This window comes from Durio zibethinus, chromosome 10 (assembly GCF_047325235.1).
Source record: "Durio zibethinus cultivar Kanyao isolate XHJ-2024 chromosome 10, ASM4732523v1, whole genome shotgun sequence".
NCBI lineage: Eukaryota > Viridiplantae > Streptophyta > Magnoliopsida > Malvales > Malvaceae > Durio > Durio zibethinus.
The window spans coordinates 5,785,751-5,807,379 of record NC_143171.1 but is presented as its reverse complement, the minus strand read 5'-3'; the positions used below and the strand labels follow the sequence as shown (position 1 = coordinate 5,807,379).

The 21,629-nt window shown below is 29.9% G+C and overlaps 2 protein-coding genes across 2 annotated transcripts; both read right to left on the bottom strand.

The window, feature by feature from the left end:
• Positions 1-12,364: 12,364 nt before the first annotated feature.
• LOC111292562 (red chlorophyll catabolite reductase, chloroplastic-like) lies at positions 12,365-15,450 on the bottom strand. The gene is made up of 2 exons (XM_022885003.2): positions 14,898-15,450; positions 12,365-13,110 (listed from the first exon to the last, which is right to left on the bottom strand). The coding sequence occupies exons 1-2, from the start codon at positions 15,336-15,338 to the stop codon at positions 12,499-12,501; spliced, it is 1,053 nt and encodes a 350-aa protein (XP_022740738.2). The 5' UTR covers positions 15,339-15,450; the 3' UTR covers positions 12,365-12,498.
• A 1,162-nt stretch (positions 15,451-16,612) lies between these two features.
• On the bottom strand, positions 16,613-19,064 carry LOC111292445 (heat shock factor protein HSF24-like). Its single transcript, XM_022884843.2, has 2 exons — positions 17,996-19,064; positions 16,613-17,561 (listed from the first exon to the last, which is right to left on the bottom strand). Exons 1-2 carry the CDS (start codon positions 18,197-18,199, stop codon positions 16,866-16,868), a joined length of 900 nt encoding a protein of 299 aa, XP_022740578.2. The 5' UTR covers positions 18,200-19,064; the 3' UTR covers positions 16,613-16,865.
• Between the last annotated feature and the right edge of the window lie 2,565 nt (positions 19,065-21,629).

The following is a 21,629-nucleotide window of genomic DNA, read 5'->3' as shown; positions in this document are numbered from 1 at the left end:
CCGCCATTAAAGCTTCAAACAAAGCTTTTGATTTTTTGGGTTTTTATACCCGTCCTGCTTTTGGCATTTTTGGGCTCTAAATTCCCTTTTTTTTTCTTGTAGAGCTTAAAAGAGGTTGAAATCTGATTTTCTAGGTATAAAACAGTGTGAAAATAACTAGTTTTGGACGAAAACGGATTGAGTTGGGTCAAAAAAACTTAAAAACAATGAAACGGGTGAAAAGAATTAGGGTGCGTGGATTACACGCGCCGGACGCTGTACGTGTGCATGCGCCTGTACCTTTCTGCTAAGCGTGTGTAACATGTGCCTATAGTCTAGTGGAATTGAATCGGTACAGTGAAAAATTTGAATTTGAGTTTGACTTTTAATTCATAAATTAATACTCAATTCTAATTCAATCGAATTTTATTTTTTTAATTTGAGTTCGATTCATGATCAAAATTGAACTATTTGAACTCGCTCGATTAATATAAAAAATAAGGTCGATTCGTATATTTACAAGAGTTGAATTATTACGTTTGAACTCAAATTCGAATTTAAGATATTTTATTAATTAAAATAATAAAAATATATTTAAATATAAAAATTCGATTAAACTGTGAGCTACTCGAGTTAGATATAAGAATATTTAAACTCGATTCGATCGATAAATCAAACTATTTGAATTCGAGTTCGATTTGATAATAATCAATTCGAATTTAAATTTTATTCAAATCAAACTTGATTAACTTATAAATATTAATATATCATTTATACTTTTATATGTGACCGTACTTTAGACTCGCACGTGATGCGTGTTACATGAGCCACAGATAGCCCTTTTGGCGCTTGTGCTACACAGTTAGAAAAACAAAAAGGCTGGAAAGGGGAAATTTGATAAAATTACACTTTTGCCCCATGGAGTTTTAGGCTATCTCGATTTAGGCCAATTTAATTTTTTCTTTTTTCATATTAGGTCTTATTTTTTCCTTTTTAAGATAATTTCCTTTTGGGCATTGGGCTTTGGCCATTTTGCATAAAAGTAAGGGATTTTTCATTAGTTTTGGACTAATTTGATTTTGCCTACCATGTTAGGTTATTTTTCCCTTTTCAAGCGGTTTTCTTTTGGAGCATTTAAGGTTAGGCAATTTGGTGGAAATCAAGAGTTTTTTGTTACTGTTGAGTTATTTTGTTTAGGTCAAATTTAATGCTTAAATTTTTAGGGGTTGTTAATTTAATTAATTTTGGCCATTTGATTAATTAATTTGGGCTAAATAAATTTGTTGGATTTTGGACCATATTAAATTAAATTAATACCAATTTTAATTTTAATTTCATTAAAGTAAAGTTATTAATATCATATCAAATAATGTTTTTATTCTTTTTTAAATATGGTATATCTCGATACCAATTATTTGGGCATATTAGTTTAGATTTTTCAATTTAGTATAAATATATTTATAAATATACATGAACTTGTACATAATAATACTATTAATAATTTTCAAAATAAGAATGTAATATTTTTCGAAAATCAAATAAATAAGTTTAAAAATATAAAAAATAATATTGTAAATTTTTTATGATATTTTTAAACACTTAATCTGATTATATAATATTTAAATAAATTTTTTTATGCAAATATTAAGAAAAAAAAGAGCTATAAAAAATTAACCTTAGCTTTATGATTTTTAAACTTTAGGGAAAAAGCACAATTGTTTTCTTGAAAGAGATTGAAATACTTATGAACTTTGATTTAAATAAATAAAGTATAAAAGAAAACAAGTTACAATAAAAAATAAAGAAACTCAATTTTTAAGGGTTATTTTATTAATTAATTTTATTTTTATTAGGTTAAAATAGTCAAACAATAAAAAATTAATTAAAAATTATAAAATATGTTTCACATTCGCATACCGATCGAAACAAGTTAATCTACTAAAATTTATCAAAACTAGTCGAAACTAATGAAAAACAACCAATATTACTTAGTATCAAATCTGGTACGAAAAATTATCTTTAAGTGTACCATGTTTTGGTATAACTGGAATGTACCACTTAGAAAGGTCGGTATTGAAACGAAATTAACAACTAAGCATTTAGGGCCATTCAAGTCCAGGCTATTTTTTTGGAATTAAAATTTTGGTCATTTTGTTTTAGACCAATTTTGTTGAAAGTAAAATACTAACCCTAATTTAATTGATTTTGGCTATTTGCTTGAAGCCATTTTGGTTAATTATTTTGATAAAATATTTTGGGTCCAAAATTAATGGCTTCATTCTGTAAAATATTTGACCTAATTAAATGGGTAACAAATGAATTATTTAGGTATTTTGATTAGTCCAGTTTTGGTAATTAAAATTAATTCATTCTATTAATAATTTATTTAATTCTGTAAAAGCCTATTTAATTAATAAAATTACCTTATTATTTGAATATTCAAGTAAATCAAATTACTTGATTTTGTCAAACCTAATTTTTAGTATATGCTTCAGGTATTGCATATTTTTGTTTTAGTTAAATGTTAGTTTGACAATTTTGGTGAATATTTTTAAATTACACAAATCACTAATCGAATTTATTAAATCCTGCCTATTATGGGAGTGATCATGAAGATTTTCAAGACTTTTTTGGTAATTTATTTCTAATAATAATAAGGTAAATCATTTATGATAATTGCTATACTTACTGAGGTCTCTTAAGGTGATAATACTTTCTTGTCGAATTGATTATTATCTTCAAAGATGCTTGGGAAGAAAAGAATTCTAATTAGGATATAATGTGATTTAACTACTTTATCGGTAGTAAGTCATTTAAAGGTTATATCCAGCCAGTTTTGTATTATCTTTTATTGTATGCTCCGAGAAAATTTTAGATTCTAAAATTTAATGGAATAACTATTCCAGCATGATTTTGCTTACATGCATAATACTATTTTGGGTTATTTTATAAAACCTTCAGTCCAATTTCATCTCTGTAACTATTATTTAACAGAATCATTCAGATAAATTATATGAATCACTCTTTACGATTTTGGGCATAATAAATTTAGAAATAACCTAAAGAGTTGATCACCTTCAATACCCATTCGGGTGATAAGCCCATGTTACTAAGTTTAATTGAGGACAAAAGGATAATGTTCTTCTTAAAGATACTCTAATTGGAACTATCTGATGGTGTATAGGCATACCATAAAAAAATGCATCAAATAGAGCATTTTGCACACTGATAATTAAGGATACCAATGAAAAGTCAATTTGAAAAGTTCTATAAGATTAAAATATTAAACGATATGTAGTATTCACCATTACCATGATAGATAAGGTAAATGGTTTCCATGAGCACATTTCAAAAATGACTAATGTTGAAATACATGATTAATTCCCATTATGACATATTTCTAAATAGCTTCCTTCTAAAATTGACAATGTGGAATCTGCCCATAAAGTACATAATGAATTATATGGGATTTAAATATCATAAGTGTTGTAAACATCTAAAATAAAGAGATATTATAAGCTGGCAATTTCATTCTACCTTCTAGATGATATAGGTCAGCATTATTGCCAAACAAAATGTTATTGAAAAATATTCCATTAAATGTCATTTAAAAAGAAAAATTTTAGTTCCATGAATGCCTTTGAATCTAAAATTAGAAGATTTTGGAATGTATCCCATTCTTGTTATAAACTAGGCACAAGAGGGCAATCTGTGAAAGTTTTCTCGATTAAAAAGTGAAGCATGGCATTCTGTTAACCTTTTCTGAAGCAAGGTATTCTATTAATCATTGGGCTTCATTGTATCTTCGAAATTTATCATTAGTAACTCATTTGCATACCAATTAATCAAGTAATTGGGGTGACTAAAATTTTAAGGAAAGTGGCATCGTTACATATTTTGAAGCATTTTTTTTAATTTCTCATAATTTTCTAAACATGAAGTTTTAACAATCTTAAGGTTTTATTTCATAATTTGATAAAAAATTTTGATCGAAGGTGACAATGGTAGATAATGACAATAGATTTCATGATAAAACAAAATTCCAAACTTGTTTTATCATGCATTTACTTGAATTCATTTGGGATAGCCAAATTATTGTAACAAGGTATGCTTTCAATTAAAAAAAAATATCTTTTTAAAATATTTTGTAAAATGCGTAACACTATACACATCGATGGCCAAATAATCTCTAAACATTGGAAAGGTCATAATTAGAATTCTACAACTCATGTCAAACTATGGCTATTATTGATGGACAATGATTTCAAGTCAGTTGAATATATTCAATGTTAATGAGATACTAAAAAAGGAAATAGGTTAATGATAGTGGAACCCATAGATTGGCCTTTGTTCAGAATGAAAGTAAATGGAAGTATGATACAAATGGAGTTTCCCAACATTTTGTTAATGCTTGCTAAATTACTTGTCGGTTAATTAATTCTATATAGAAAAACTATATCAAGATGATTTATTTACAAAGAAACCATTTAAATGATTAATTATGATAAAATTATTGCATGTTATTTTCAAGGTTCAATAATTATATAATTGCTTATACGACTATTAGCTGTAGAAAGGATGAAACTCCAAAACTTACACCATTGTGAATTTGCTATGAGTTTTTGCATGAATAATAACCTTAAAAGTATAAAGGGTTTTTGCATGGATTATTATAATTTCTTAGAATAGTCATAAGCCAAAATTGATGCCATGAATGCTATTTGACCCATTTGGGTAGTGGACCTGGTTTTGATTAAAGTCATAAAATAGCTAATAATGTCCATGATAAATATTGTGTACATGTATGATATTTTGATAGTCATTTGATAAGTCCATTAATGGTCTTCTAATATGACTATGTTCTAAAAAAATATGTAAAACACCCTTGTGTATGTATGTCATTTGAGTATATATACACAATAAGTTTTAAGTCTTAAAATTGATATAATAAGAAGCTACAAAAAATAGCAAAAAAATTATTTTATTTTACCAAAGGATTTGAGGCTCCTTATAATAATTTATTTAGTGAAAAAACAATATGATGTATGGTTCACAATTTGATGGCAATGATATTGATTTCTTGGGATATCAAAAAATATATAAAATGGACAAATATAAAACCATGATGACAAGAATAAAGATAAAGTAATCACCATGAACTAAAAAGAATTTATTGCACAAAAGATATCCATTGCAGTTGAATTACTATGGAAAAAGCATTCATTCAAGAATGAATATACATACATGGTAAGGGTGTTAGTCATATTAACCTAGAAGATATAAAAATGAATAAATTAAAATTTCACCGTGTGGTATGAAAAATTAACATAGTCATGTTGGAAATTTAAGGATAAGGTTCAAGCCTATAATATGAAGTCACTCATGATAAAAACTCAACTCAACACATAGTACAACATCAAGTTTTAAGTTTTATGAGTCAAAGCACATCATCTTATGTGATTGCAATTATAATCTTATATTTTTATCCTAAGTACTTGGTACCTGTAATGGTGATAGAAAAATGAAGTTATACTATTAATAGATCCATAAAATAAATATTTTAGAGTGTTATAGTTATGAAAACACTATTGATATGAGTTACCTATGTAAGTGTGAAGTGTGGTTGTTTCTAGGAGTTCAAGGGCTTAGCTCTAACAACACTTATAAAAAGATAATGCAAACACATGATCAAAATAGTATCCCCAAATACCGAGCATTTATTAGGTGTAGAAGTTTTTTATGTGAGATAAGTTCGATCAACCAAATGAATAGTTGGTTCAAAACATAGTCTATCATGCAATTTTTGTTAACTTTAACTTGTTTTCACTAAGTGAAGGTTCAAATCAAAAGATATCTTCATTTATGCAAAATATTTCCAAAATTATCAAAGATTTGGTTTGTTTTAGAAATGGTAGGGGATTATTGAAACATTTTCAAAATAATAAGTCATATGAATTACATATGATGATGAATAGTTATATCTCTTTAAAGATATAATTATTTAAAAAAAAAGTTATCTTACAAGGAATAATGCACTACAAGAAAATGAAAGATTAGCGACAATTTTGTAGTGGTATTTCACTTACAAATACTGCTAGTTTCTGTGTTTTTATAAATACTTAAGGCGTTTATTATCAAAACACCATTAAATATTCAAATAGTAGTATTTTTATTTATAAACACCACTCAATACTTGATATTAGCTGCGTTTATCAAATAAAAGGCCTTGAATAATTCTGTCTTAAAAATTTGAGTGAATACTAAAGCTATTTTTGGTAGAAAATGGCTTGAATAATCCAATTAAAAAAATTGATAAGGGATTACTAAAGGTATTTTTGGTAGACAATGCCTTGAATAATCTCCTCATAAAAAAATGTATGTGATTATTGAAGGCCTTTTCTACAAGAAACGCCTTTAATAATTGTATGAAAAAATTTCACAGGATTATTTAAAGTGTTTTTAGTAAAAAAAATGCTTTCAATAAATATCCTATCAAAATTTAAGGATCATATGGTTGTGAATCATAAAGTGGTAAGTTTGATCATTTCTTTTAGCTTTTCTTAAGTTTTTAAAGGGATTATTTGTAATAGATTATTCTAGGCATTTTTTGGGCAAAAATGCATTCACCAATCAGCTTAAAAAGTTTTGGAAAAGGAATATTGAATGCTTTTTTGGTAAAAAAACCCTTCATAATCCATAAGAAAAATATGGAACGGATTCTTAAAGGCGTTTTTGGTCGAAAGTGTCTTCAATAATCCAATCAATAAATTTTCATAAGCGATTATTGAAGGCAATTTGGATCAAAAATACCTTCAATAATCCATATGAAAAAATTGAAACAGATTCTTGAAGCTATTTTTAGACCAAAATGTCTTTAATAATCCACACAATAAATTTTTAGGTGGAATTATTGGAGGTAATTTTGATAAAAAAAAATAACTTCAATAACATTTTGTTAGAGATTATTCAAAGTATTTTCTTGCTAAAAACGCATTCAGTAATCCCATAAAAAATACTTTGGTTTAATTATATATGTGAAGTCAATTGTAAATCTATATCCACAAAATATTTGAAGTCAGTTGTAGGTTTATGCCCAAAAAATATTTGATTTATATATGGGATACTACGAATTACATTTTAGAATTTGCATTATGAATATTATTGTATTTCAATAAATTGACCACACATCTGAATTTAAACTGATAACGTTGGCATATTAATATATTTTTCTTAAATAATCATACTCAATAGATGTATATTCATATAAAACAAATATATACCAATAATATTAAACTAATAACCCAATCTACAAACTTAAATTATCCGTTCAACAAGGCATGTTAAAAACATTATAACAAATGATCCTCATATATTTACATTCAACTAATAATATCCAACCTTAAAGTTTATCAATAAATGATAATACATACTCACATCATTCTTTACGGACTTCAGTAAGTTCCTCTATCGTGAAGCTTTCTTTACTTTCTCACTAAAAAAAAAATCAAAAATAAATGTTAATAAACAAGAATATAATTTAGCTTTTTATTTTTTTTTAAGATATAATGACTTTATGAAATTTATACTAACATTGAATGATGTGGTTATAAAATCATATAAAATTATCTCTCAAATAAAACGAAGGACATAATATCCATATTCAGTATTTTCAAGTTGACGAGATACTTGAAAATTAAATTGAGTGGGTTTAGGAAATATTTATCTACCCAAACTCAACATAAAAGAATAAATTTCACATTTACAGGTAATGACACCAATTTTTTTTGCCTTCTTATCGAATGCAGATATTACCCTAAATTGAAAAAAAATTACTTATGAAGAAACAAAAGATATATAATATAATAATAAATAATACCTCTTTTATAAAAGTTTGAATTTCATAGTTAGGCATCATCGTTGGTTAAGCTGAATTAAGTAAATATAGCGTTAAGGATTTGGTATCAATCACAATAAGCACCCAATGATGACTATAAAATAATAAAAATAATATACTCAGATTAGGCATCATATTAGATTCAGATAATGTTGGAATAATTATTTGTATGAATATAACTTACTGCACATTATACGAGAACAAATAATAATTAGTCAATTTTTTCATGCATTCAATCACATGATTAGCATGAAAAATAACTATGTCACTCTACTCACTAATGAAGTTGGGGTCAACGAATTTAAATCTGTGAGTCAACTATCTCGCCTTGACCTCTCTATATAGGAAGCTGCACAATAACAATCAATAATACTAGTTAGTATTACCTTATAATATAGATTAATTAATACATATTGAGTGTGCATATTTGTATTTATAAACTAACCTCATATAAATAATAATATCTACAGCTGATATTTCATCTAGTTCATAAAATTCTTTAACGTCATCCACACCAATGTAAGAAAATGATAGTTTATCAGATAACCGATCAAGTGAATAATTAAATAACTCATCCATGGTAGCCTGAGCAAGGGTCATACTTTGAGTCCCAACATCCTGCTATAATACATAATGAAATATAAGTATTAAAACTAAATCAATAAATATAATAAACAAATTAATAGTAAACTTATAAACAAAATCATACTTCATGGCTAGTAACGAAGGTTGGGTTCTCTGCCTGACTTGCAACGAAAGTTTGTCTTACGTAGACGATGCTATCTGATTGGCCTACAGGCATGCTATACTGTATTGCTGCCAACATGACCTCCAAAGCAGCGAGTCTTTCCTGTTGCTCATTGAGGCATTGCTCCTAGTCATCAAGTCATTGCTACTGTTGCTCAATGATTACTTCTTATTGTGCATTTATCATTCACGAGGTTTTAGGTTGATTAGTAAAAAACTTTGATGGTAACAAAAATTTATCAATCTCACGAACTCGACAAGGCCTTTTTTATAGCTTCTAATGCTAAAGACAGTGGATCTTCGTCATACTGGGTAGCTCATCGGATTTAACTTTGGTAAGATAATCATCTTGAAAGATAATAATAAGATGAATTGTAACAACAAATCTATACAAGCTAGTATAAAATCATGCTTACAACCACAATGTCAATCATACATGATTTTAAACAAACAGTTATACATATAATCTTTTTAGCCATTTTTTTAGTTATTTCATCAGTAAAGGATCATCATTTTACAGATGTCCTTATTTTTAGACATCTTATCTAGAAACTTCAATGTCAGAGCTTACTGATTCTTATTAAATTACCGTAATATAAGAATCAGAATCTATATATAAAGGATTACAAAAGCTATATCTATATATATATTGAAAGACAAAGGATTAGAGAGAGAGAAAGTATAAGAGAGAGGGTGTGTGGAATTAGACGACTGAAAGTTCTACCTAAAACTTTACAATGAACCTCCTTAAATAGAAAAATTATATCTTATGAACAGTAATCTGTACAGTTGCCCGCTACAGTGTACAGTAAAATTTTTATCTATAGTACCGCTACAGTGACTGCTACAATGTCTTTCGTAATAGGTCTCTGTCTTTTTCTGTTACAGTGACTGCTACAGTGATGTTTTATCTTTTGATACAGTGACTGCTACAGTGTTTCTGTCTGCTAGTCGTTAGCGCCGAATGAAGTTTTATCCTTTTGTGTCAGCTGTTTGTTCTGGCTTATTCTGGGTTAGAATTTACACAGTTTATCCTTCCATAGCATTGGTTAGGTTATGGAATTTTTCATCCAGTTCGTTAAGGGACTAGGGTGAGTGTGGAGAATCTGAATGTGATTTGTTCCACAGCTGCCATCCTTCCTGATACTGATATAGGAGATCAGTTGGATGATCCAGATCTTTCATTTTAGATAGTTTATCCAAAAGTTCTATTGCTTCTGGGGCCGATGGTGATATATTTGTTTGACTCGTATGTTCCATTGGTTTTCTTTGATTTTCTACAAAAGAAAAAAATTACATCAATCACATATGAAGATATTAAATATATTGCATAAAATATTATAAACAATTTTTTTAGTAATGGGTTTACGTACTAAAAAATCTTCTGATAGTCGATCTCAATCAAAATTTTTTCAATCTTCAATACTTATTACATCTGCATATGACATAGGTGGAACAATCAATACATCACCTTGATTAGCTTGCGATAAAATATATTGAATTGTCAATCTGCTTTTAAAGTCTCTAAATATTTTTTCAGCAGATTACAACACAATCTTTTTATAGTCAACTGAGACGTTGAATCATTCATAAATAATTTAACACAATTAGTATGAACACATTGAATTTCAATTAAATGATCATTGAACAAATTTTACGAAATAGTTGAATAAACATATCACAACCGACTGCTATATACCATTGTTTAGATCATCAAGAACTCGTCGCCAATTGGTGTACGTAATTGAAATGTTAATACGAACTACGGTACCAATATGAGTAGCCAACTTGACAATTTTTTTAGACACAGGTTGTCTACTTTGATTGAAGTCAACATCAATTTTTGTGTCACTCACTTTAATTTGTTTATTTCGTCCATTTCTTTTTCTTCTTTGGCCTATAAGTGTGTCGTATACATGTTCAGTAGAAGGAGAATTATGTTATTCGGAGTTCATAATATCTGTAATTTTGATCATAATTATACGAAATATACCAAAATAACTATTTAAATTTAACATTGTACGTAATTAAATACAACTAATACCATATTACGTACAAAAACACCATTTAGCAAACCAATCAGCAATGTGTTCAGAAACACAATTCAGCAAACCATTTAGAAACACCATTTAGCAAACTATTCAGCAAACCATTCAACATACCAATATCATACAATAACATTCAACAAAATAATATCATATAATATCATTTAGTAAACCACAATATTTAAAGAAAACTTCATAGAAACAGCGTACATGCAATGAAAGGTGCTTGGATGACTATGGTTACGATGAAATGAATAAAATATACAAGCATATGTAAATAGTAAGGAACAAAAAAAAAACCTCTATCGAATAATATAAATAATACAGTAAACAAAAAAATAAGGATATACTATTAAATAGAGAGGTGTACGCCGTTGAGTAGTTGAAGGTCGGTGGTGATGATAGAGATAAAAAAAACCAAAAGTCTGATAGAAATATGTTTATGGGTTTGGTTTGATTTGGTTGATTAATGTAGCTTTTAATCGTTCTCTGTACTAGCAATTTGTGATTCCGATGTTCAAGACAAGGGAATGAATATAAAAATTATAAGTGTAGGTGTTTTTTGAAAAAAAAACACCTCCAATAATTTTCATATTAGCGATGTTTTTCTGATACAAATGACACTAAATTAGTGGCATTTCAAATATACAAACGCCACAATATAGTAGCATTTTATAGAAAACGTCACTATTTTTTGTGACGCATTTATAGTCGACACTCTGACTAATGTTTTTTGTAAATACCGCAAATCTTTTAATGGCGTTTATAAACACCGCTAAACATTGAAAAAAATATCACTAAAAACCTAAACCTCTATAGTAATGTTTATACAAATAAGCATATTCATGGATAGTTATATATGTACAAAGAGACTTCTACTTAATTATAAATAAAACTTTTTTAGTTTTTGGAAGATATAAGATCAAAAATATCATTTACATTGAATATTTTGCACATGAAACAAAAGCCAGAAAAAACCTCAAAAGTTTTTTTATAGCCAAATCAAATAATTCTATTCTTATGCTGAGAATACTCAACAGATTGATTTCATCAATTCAAAACGCAGTCAATCATTAAGTTTCCTTGTATTTTTAATACAAAACACAATCAATCATTGGGTTTTACTATATTTTTTAAATTTCTCATCAGTAACTCCTTTACAACCAATTAATTAATTTGTGGGACAAATAAAATCTTAAGAAAAATGGCACTATTACATGTCTTGAAATCTTTTCTTAATTTTTCATGATTTTCTAAACACCAAGTTCTAACTATAATTCCAATTCAAAGCAAAAATCATATTAAAATGATTTACTTATAACATAAAATTTAAAGTTACCTAAAACTAATCCGAATTTAAGACATTTCAAACTACAAATCAAATCGAACTCAAAACAAGATGATCCGTTTGGCCCTTAGCCACTCCTAATTGTGGCATTATTGTCCGAGTCGGACCCTTCTATGGACGCGAGTGGGCTGGCGTATGTATGTTTTCCAGCCTAAGCAAAAAAAAAATTTAACAGTTATAGAGTGAATTAGAAATAAGGTGAAGGTTTGAAAGCAACTTCATCTTTTGCCACTGATGTCTGCCAGCCTTAATGCTGAATTCGTCATTTTGGTTACAGATATATATATATATATATATTCTTGTTACATATGTATATATATAAAAGTGATCTCAAGGAGTATTTCCAAAAAAAAAAAAAAAAGCAATCTCATATTAAATTAGACCATCCGATAGAACAGAGACAAATAGCAAATAGGAAGGAAATTTCATGGTCATATATACCAATGAATAAAGGTAAAGTACAACAATAAGCAGACATTCAGCACTCATCCATTATATGCCTCCCTTATCACCCCTAAAATACGTTCTGCTATGTCAGGCCCAAACAATCTTGGAAAGCTTGAGCCGATATCAATCTCAATGGTCTTGTTCTTAATCAAACCATCCCTCTTTTCCAAATATGACTTTTCTGCCTCATCCACATTTCTCTGTCCACAAGCACATTGATCCAACCATATCCCTATTGCTTCTTTTGCCACAGGATCCACATGATCCTTTATGATCTCCTCTATGCGTCCTGGTCTGGCGCCCTCTGTATCAACACAGATCATAATTGATGTGGGAGAGGTGAGACATCGAATGTAAAGAGCTGAAGAGTAGTAGGGTCGAACTTCCGGGAGTTTATCCAGCGTTTGCCTAAGTGAGTCCAATTGGGTGTTCTCGTAGAAAGTTTGAAGGTATTCTGGATGTAGGACTAAGTCCTTTCGAGGGGGCAAATCCAGAATGAGAACAAGCGATGTAGGGCTACTCTGTATGAGCTCAATAAGGAAATTTGGTGCATCTGTGGAAGCCTTGAGATATGCTGAAAGGCTTGTTATGTTCAGAGCTCCACCTGTTGGCAGCTCACAGTGTAACCAACTTCCTAGAATAAAATCAACCTGAAACACCAGAAATTCCAAATATTCAGAATCTAGAAAAGGCGATATTAAACAATAAGTTCTAAATCAGGCTCATTGTCAAAATCCAATCAAACCAAAAATGTAACTACCCAATTAATATCCTGTGCGGTACAACTTTATCAGATTCCAGTTTGTTGTTTGCAACATTTATTCACAGCTAATTTCATCTAAAGTAAAACAATATTAGTTCCCAAAGAGACAACACTGAGAAGCACAACACCAGTCCTTCAAGTTAGCAAAAGAGATATCAGATGACCAATTTGCTGATAAATGAAGCAATATATATAGTATTAGAAAAATGAAAACAGAAGTGTTGTGGTGCTGAATATTTTCTGTAACGGCAGTGACATTGCAGTGTCACTGACGAGGAAGAACTTATGCACCTTCACAATTTAAGAGGAAAAGTTCAATGTTCAAACACATTGCTAGTCCAAACTCCAGATTAGAACGTCATTAGAAAGTATTTTCACAGCCTCCAGCCCGGCATTTAGAAGAGATACCTAGGCCCTTGCCGAGAGAGCCAACAGTTCAAATAGGAAACAGCAAAGATTGCTGTTTTGATTCCACGATTCGATTTATAAACCATAAAGGATATCCTTAATCAACCTCTAACTTTCTGCATCAACGAACAGCTTGGGGAAATTTAAGCCTCTAAAAAGAGGTGTTTGGTGCCTGGGGGTATTGCCTGCAGCATTCCGGGAGAAAAGAACCATCTAAAATTTCAACCCGAAGACGAGCAGGACGCAGCATACACACAACTAGGAAGTAGGAAGAGCATAAAAACACACAAAAGCACTTCCAAATTCATTTTATATATTAATATTGGCACACATGTATGTGTGTGCATCAGGGAATAGGATCTTCATAAAATGAAATAGGCAAGCTAACAACCATCATCGAATTATATGAGAAAATTTTGCAAGGTTGAGTGAAATGGCTGTTAGCTCAGGCCCTTTGAAACATTAGTTCTCAAGTCTAAGATTAGATGCTTCCGGTAACCCTAAAAGCTAAACACAGGCTAGTCTGAATGGACTAAAAACACAAAAGCCCAATATACAACCACAAACCATTATGCAACAACATTTGCATCCAAAACAATATCACTTCAACTTCACTATAATAGTGTGTAATAATGTATATAACATAAACGATTTTACGTATTCTTTGTCGTTCTCCTGACTTGACTAAAGCTTTGAACACCTCTTATGACCGATAAACCATTTTACGTTAGAAGTAAAAAAATTGTTGCTTTCAGTTTCTGGGGTTCAAAATTTTGACATAAAATAATTTAAAATTTTCTATATAAGAAGTTTCAGCATGTTGAAGTTCAAGTTGCAGAAACTCGGCCACTTGGGCCTAAAAGATTTAGGCATGGAACCTAAATTAATCAACAATTCAACATGCTACCTTTACAATAACAACTTGAGCAGTGGTTAATCATTAAAGAGATACACTTTCCACTCAATTGCATGTCAATGTGAGCTCAGTACTCTTATACAGAATTCTTTTTCTGCTAAAACAGAGTTTAATTGAGAAGTTTTCAACTCAGGTGAGCTTAATAAAATTAAAAAAGTCAGAAATTCAAGACTACCCCAGATACTAAGTCTTAATTATCTAACTTTTTTATTACCAATTCCAGAGATAACTCAATTGACCAACTTTCCTTGCTTCTACAGTATAGTAGGTTCCATGCATTAAACAATAAATTAAATAACCAAATAATTAAAAAAAATGAAATAAAAAAAGTTAAAGACAGGAAGCTATACCTGGGAAGAGCTATGGCCTGATCTGATATGAAGTGAGCCCTGGGAGGTCCCACTTTGATTGTAGTAATGTTGTACATCAAGAGGTAGAGTGCATGGTTTGAGCTGAGACCCTAGACGATTCTCCACCGTTGATACGAGATCAATCATCAAGTTTCTATGTGGGGCAGTGACAAATGGAAAATCCATGAACTTTTTGGGGGTGTTGTCCATGGGAGATGATGCTGGTGAAGAGGACGCTAGAGATGCAAAATTTTGAGGTCTGGGTGAAGGCGGACTGAAAGCAGGGAGAAGGCAAGAAGAAGAAGAAGAAGACCAAAATGAAGGAGGTGGGGAGTTCAGAAAGTGTCGGAAGAGGACAGCCATCAGTTCATCAAAGTAAAACTTGCTGGCAGTAGAAATATTTGTTAGATTTTCTTTTTTTAAAGTTGTCGTGGACCACATAAGTTCTTCTTATTTACATGGGTAGCCATGCATGTTTCTTCTCAATCAATATCCAAGCATAATACGATTCATCTGATCTCTTAAAGCATGTAACTTTCTTGAATAAAAACTAAAAAAAAAGAATAAAAAGAATAAAATTTCAGAGAGAGGGAGAGAGATTCGATGACAAAAAAGATAAGTTATGCAAGAAAGTCCTTTTGATCCAGTCCTATTCATTAGGAGACCATCAACATCATGGTTCTGCATTTCGAATCTATAAACAACCAAAATTTGTATTTGACAAAAAAAAAATGAACGTGTAAAAATGCTTTCATCTCATTAGCTTTTTTAATCACTTCAGTCAAATGTATTATACCGACCTTTGAAATCTGTACGCAACCAAAGTTTGAAAATTTTTAAATATCTAGTGCAATAATTTTTTTTTGGATTTTTTTAGTTATAGAATGCTAAAAAATTAAGAGCTACTAATGGAAAATATAAGCTGCCATGTTTTTGAGCTGCTTTGCATCAGAAGAATGCTGTGACAAAAGCTTCCAACCTTTCTAAATTTCTATTCCATGGTCGGTTACTTTTTTTTTCTTTTTCAATTTCCTGCTTAATTATACTGTTAATATTTTCTTATTACCGGTACTATTTACTAGGCTTATTTTATTCATGGTGTTTAGTTATATAAGCTTGGTATTTTGAATTTTTATAACCTTCTATTTCAAGTTTGATATTATAAGAGCTCAAATTTACTATGTTACTTTTATCTTTTTTTTTTTAATTTATTAGGTGATAGTTTCATTTAAATGGGAACAATACCACTTAAGTGAAGTCGTGTTATCCTCATCCTTTAAATTTTAAATTTTTTGTGATATTATATTTAAATTAAATATTTTATCAATAACCATTTAGTTTTTGATTGAATATTCAAGAAGTCATATATAAGTAAATTTTATTATGTCCAAAGTTACAATAAATTGATATAAAGAAAAGCGAAATTAAGAATATAAACTATATCTTAAGATTAGGATTATACATACATAAAATATAAAATAATTAGATAATAAAAATATTATTAAACTTACAACATTTTTCTTATTTTATGGTATTTATATATGATTGATATACCAAAAATGATTCCAAATTATTGATTGGGAACTAAAGTGAACATTTGTGCGTCGTTAACAAAATAGTGGATAATGTGCAAACCAATAAGTCCAACTTGGCCTAACATTTTACTTTTGCTACTTTCTTCATGTTATAATAATATAATAATATGACTGAAGAAATTAAAACCCCAAAATCAACAACAATAATAATATTAAAACAACCACATGTTTGTAAAGTTCTTGATGAGACTTGAGAGAATAGCAAAGACCCATTTGCCTTCGATCTTGGCCTCCCGCAATTGCTGACTAACGTCACCCACCTAATTGTACAACGAAAAAGAAATCATAAAAATACAAATCGATCCTTATTATTGTTTTCTAAAATACAACAACCAGCATGAAGTTTCTTGATATCCTGTCGACCGTTGATTAGTTAAATGCAAACTTTGCCGCTCTTCATCACCAAAGGCACGTGGCGAAAATCTACGGTCTTCATCTCCTTAGCGCGTGGCCCACCGTACATGATTTTCTCCTCGCGGGCCCTCTTTTTTTCCGCGCCTTTCAACCAAACCCCAAACAGTTTCAAACTTCCATTACCTTCTTCGCTGCCTTTCTCTTCATCATCATCATTATCATGATCATCAAGATCATCAGCACCATAGCCACGGACACGATCATCGCAATCATGGGTGGACCCACAGCTTCCTTGCCGCATGATGCGATTGATCTGCTCGGGCCCCACCTCCACGCATTCAGTTAAAAACGCGATCAGCTCGTCGCATTGCTTCTTCGCCTGCGCCAGCTCCGAGCTCAACATCTCGTTATCCTTTTTCAATTTCTCATTCTCATCTGACAAATCAGCAAATTGATTCATGCCAACCGGCGTCGTTTCCACCGATCCCGGATTCTTCGAGTCCGGTGATGTCGACGTGGAAGTGGAACCTAGGTCCTCTCCAGAGTTACTAGGGGAGGAAGGTCCAGCACCAGAGGTTTTCCTGTTCGCCGGAGTATTAGCCGGCGATGATGTCACCATCTTCCGACGACGGATTTCCGACAAGAGCTCTTTTTGCCCTCGCTTGAAGTTCTCGTTCGCGAACTCCCATTTGTCTGGAACAACCTTTCGAAATCCCTTTAAAAAAAACAACAAATTTTTAAGAAAAATACTTTCGTACAATTACTAGAAAAGGCAAAAGACGATCATGGCCCTCACCAAAATTTGTTGTTAGAAACCAATTGCTAAAACTTTTTTATCTTGAAAAGAAAATTTGTTAAAAATTTTAGTTTTTTTAGATAAAAAAATTTCAGTAATTGAATGATTAATGAATTAATCTCTTTAATTAGTTCACCAATCCCCACCATAATCCCAAACTATTATTCAATCAATAGATAATTTTTTAAACTGTCCAATAAATTTTCTTTCTTCCAACAGAAAAAAAATATAAAGACATATAATTACTTACCCATCTTTTTCGCTCACCAAAAAAAGTTAGGAAAAAATAAGTGTACCATATTAACTATGCAATTACTCTGTATTTAGAAAATTACAAAATTTTGGGAACTTACGTAAGTATTGAGCTGACGGACGAAGCTAGAAAAGTTGTTGTGCTTGAAGTATTTGGGAAGCAAATCCTTAGCAAAATCAGCAGTTTTCCAAACGACAAATGATGTTCCGTTTTCATTCCATGAAATTACGTCGTCGGTGATCGGATCATCCACCAGCTGGTACGTTTTGGTCAAGAACGGCGCCGGAACTGACCTTTGCGCCATTTCAATCCTTTTCTCTCCGATTCCCCCTCCCCCAAATACGTAAAAAGAAAGAAAGAAAGAAATAAAATATTTCTAACAAAGAGTTATATATTATTACAAGATCAGAAACAAAAGTAGAACAAATAAACCTGGTTAAAGATGATTGGGTTTGGTTTTAGGCAGAACAACTAAAGAGAAGAAGAGCGGTCAAGAATTCCCAACCCCAGCAATAGAACCCAGAGAGGAAGAAGCGAGAGTGAACGAGGTTGTCACAACGTTTACTTGTATCAGTTTCCATGAGTTAACAAAACGAACTCTCTGGTTTTTGGAATCTAAACAAGACCATAACTTTTTTAACCAGAGCTTCTGAAATAAGAAAAAACAAAGACACAGACTACTTCCTTTTCTTTTTGTTTCTTCTTTTTTTTTTTTGTGAATTCTTGTACGTGACTTCTTATAAAGGGAGGAGGAGGGGGACGAAGATGTTGAAAGCCAAAAGAAACGGATATTGGGTTCTAGAAATTTTGAGAAACAGAGGAGGCGCCCTCAGGGTTAAAATAAAGAAAATCAAAGGAGGCTTCCACTAGATTCAGTCCTTTCTTTCAAAGAGATAAGAGAGAGAGAGCGAAGAATAAGAAATCATGAGAGAGAGAAAGACTTTTCTAATGGGGATGGTGGGGAGTGTTTTTCTTGGTCGTTTCTTGGAAGGAAGCTTCTACTACATTTCCATAGAGTTGATTTAGGAAGGGAAGAGAGGGATTTCATATGAACGCGTGCATTTCACCGTTTTTAATTTTTCCAAGCCGAAGAAGATGCTTGGCGATGCTTTATTCAACAAGTACATTTTTTCCCCTCAGCTCCCACCTAACACCCTCCAATTTTATATTTTCTGATTGCCTCCTTCCATCGCCGTTCATATCATTCGCAGAACTACTATTCCTTTTTGTAATTTATTTTTAAAGTAATTTAGGGAAAAAGCAGAAGTACTATTCTGCTTAATTTCATAAATGAAATAATTACGTAAAATTGGAGCAAGAATTGGAGAAAAAAATTTGTATGAAGAAAATGATCGGGAAAAATGACAAAGGAATACCGAATTCGACAATGACAAATTTATAATGAGTTAATTATTTTCTTCTTTTGTGGAAATATATTAGAATTGCAATAGGTGTTGGTTCAAACAAGAGTTAATTAGTGAATTTATATGGAAATTCAAAACACTTTAAAAATTTTAAGAAAGAATTATCTTAATTTGACTAAAATTTTGATAAAATTAATAAACCTGAAATGCTTTTTAACAAAAAAAATTGATGAACTTCATACATGTTTTTCTCAAGGGAAAAAGTTAATTTAAAAGATCTAGATTGAGTTAACTAGAAACCTGCATTGTAATTCTTTATTGTCCTTTTTTTTTAAAGTGAAAACAATATCAACATATCATTCAAATTTGACTAGAGAAAATAACTTAATCTGTTTTCCAATAATTAGTAATGAGCTAATTCCCATATTTTACAAGTAAATTAAATTATGACAATTAGGTGTTATTTTGTTTCTTCTCACCACAAGAGAACTGAATTTTTGAAAAAAAAAAAATCTTTTTTCATTTTTTTCTTGATTTTTTTTTCAAAGAAAAAAAAAATATGGCCTCGATGAATTTTTCTTTTTGATAATAGAGACCATAATTAGATATTTGCTTTAAAACAAAAGGCAATTGGCGAAAGAACATAAGTTTAATCTACCTCCAAACTAATTAAACATTCTAAAATTATACTCTACTTAAAGTAGTAGTAAATGACGGGATAAACAAGAGTCACAATCATAAGGTTCCTAATTAATCCCCCTAGTTAAAACCTTGTAGCTGGTTAATCCCGTTTTCGTCTACACATAATCTTATTTAATTAAGTAAATGACATGATGAATTTGAGATTTAATTCAAATAATTCATTCATATTTTTAAAAAAGTGAATTATTGGCTGGTACGTTAAAATTTGACTTTTAATACTTGTAATTTTATTTAATTTTATTAAATTTTAACTTTTTTTATATATAAAAAAAGCAGATGACATGATAAGTATAATTAAGCATGTTAAATTTTAAATACATTGTAAGTATATATATGATATATTTGAAAAATCTTGTTTTTATTAAAAAAATTATTATAATAAATTAAATACAGAAAACAAAGGATTTTATCCGGTTCCTTTGATTTTGTATTCAATTGATTTTTTTTTTATGAATCTTTTCACCCAAAAATATAGATAAAATCATAAAAATATTTGGTTTTAACACGTACATATATATATATATATTTCTGACAAAATGATGCAAATCTACCAGTCGAGAATATTCTTCTTGATCTAGTTTTTCCACCGAACAAACGCGTGTGTCACTGTAGGCGGCTGACCACCCAGCTTAGGTTAGGTAAGGCAGAGACCAAACATTTTGCGTTTTCTTCTCTTCTGCTCCATTTCGTCGTTCTCCAAAAAAAAAGCAAAAAAAACATTTAAGCCAATAATTATTTGGTCAAACAGAAACCTTAGGGGTAAAAAAAACAGTGAAATTATGTAAGAAATTAAGAATGATCTCGCCAACCCTTTTAGTACTTAATCTGCTGTCTAAATCGTGCCTCCTTTCCTGATAATTTACGTCAGCCGTACTTTTTTTTTTCTCAAAGGATATGTTATTGACTTCGTGTTGCTTCATTATCAGCAGGCCTAAGCCATAAATATTCCCACATAATACTACGTCATGAATTTGAGGTTTCTAGTGAAGATATTTTTATTAGAAAGGGTTTTACTTAAGAGTTAAGAGTAAATTAGTTTTAATATTTATTACAGTTCATATAGACTTCCAAGTTTTTTTTTTTTTTTTTTTTGAATTTAGCATAAAAAGTTCAATTAACAAATAATTATTTTCTTTCTAGCACCGAAAAATTAAACTCCAAAATGTGAATCTCCGTTTTTTCATTTTGACCATACTCAATTGTACTTATCAAAAGAAATAACTAAAAAGAAAATAAGAAACTTAAAAAGGTTAATTAATCTCGGTATTCTACCAGGATTGCGTAGGCATTCTTGATTTTTTGTGTAATTTTTTATTATTAATAATTTCAAATTTTAATTTTTAAATATGAAAATTTTTAAAAATATTTTATATTCATTAATTTCGTCAATTAATATTAATTATATTACAAAATTTACCATCTCAATCTTACGTGGCCAAAAAACAAATGAATTCGGTTTATTTTTTAATTGAAATTTATACACATGAACATTCTCGAGGTACGGACGTGATATATTTCATTAAAATTTGAAAGATTGATAATGAAATAAATTAATTTGAAATATTTTTAAAAGAATGTTGATTGAAATATAAAATTTTTAAAATTATGACAAAAAAAAATATTACATCAAAATTGCATATGATTGATGCATCTTATTTCATTGCAATA

Coding starts and splice junctions, on each gene's coding strand:
- LOC111292445 (XM_022884843.2), bottom strand. CDS start 18,199: ATGGCGCAAAGGTCAGTTCCGGCGCCGTTCTTGACCAAAACGTACCAG. Junction 17,562..17,995: donor TCCGTCAGCTCAATACTTAC/GTAAGTTCCCAA, acceptor TTTTTTTTAAAG/GGATTTCGAAAGGTTGTTCC.
- LOC111292562 (XM_022885003.2), bottom strand. CDS start 15,338: ATGTGGTCCACGACAACTTTAAAAAAAGAAAATCTAACAAATATTTCT. Junction 13,111..14,897: donor CAGGCCATAGCTCTTCCCAG/GTATAGCTTCCT, acceptor CTGGTGTTTCAG/GTTGATTTTATTCTAGGAAG.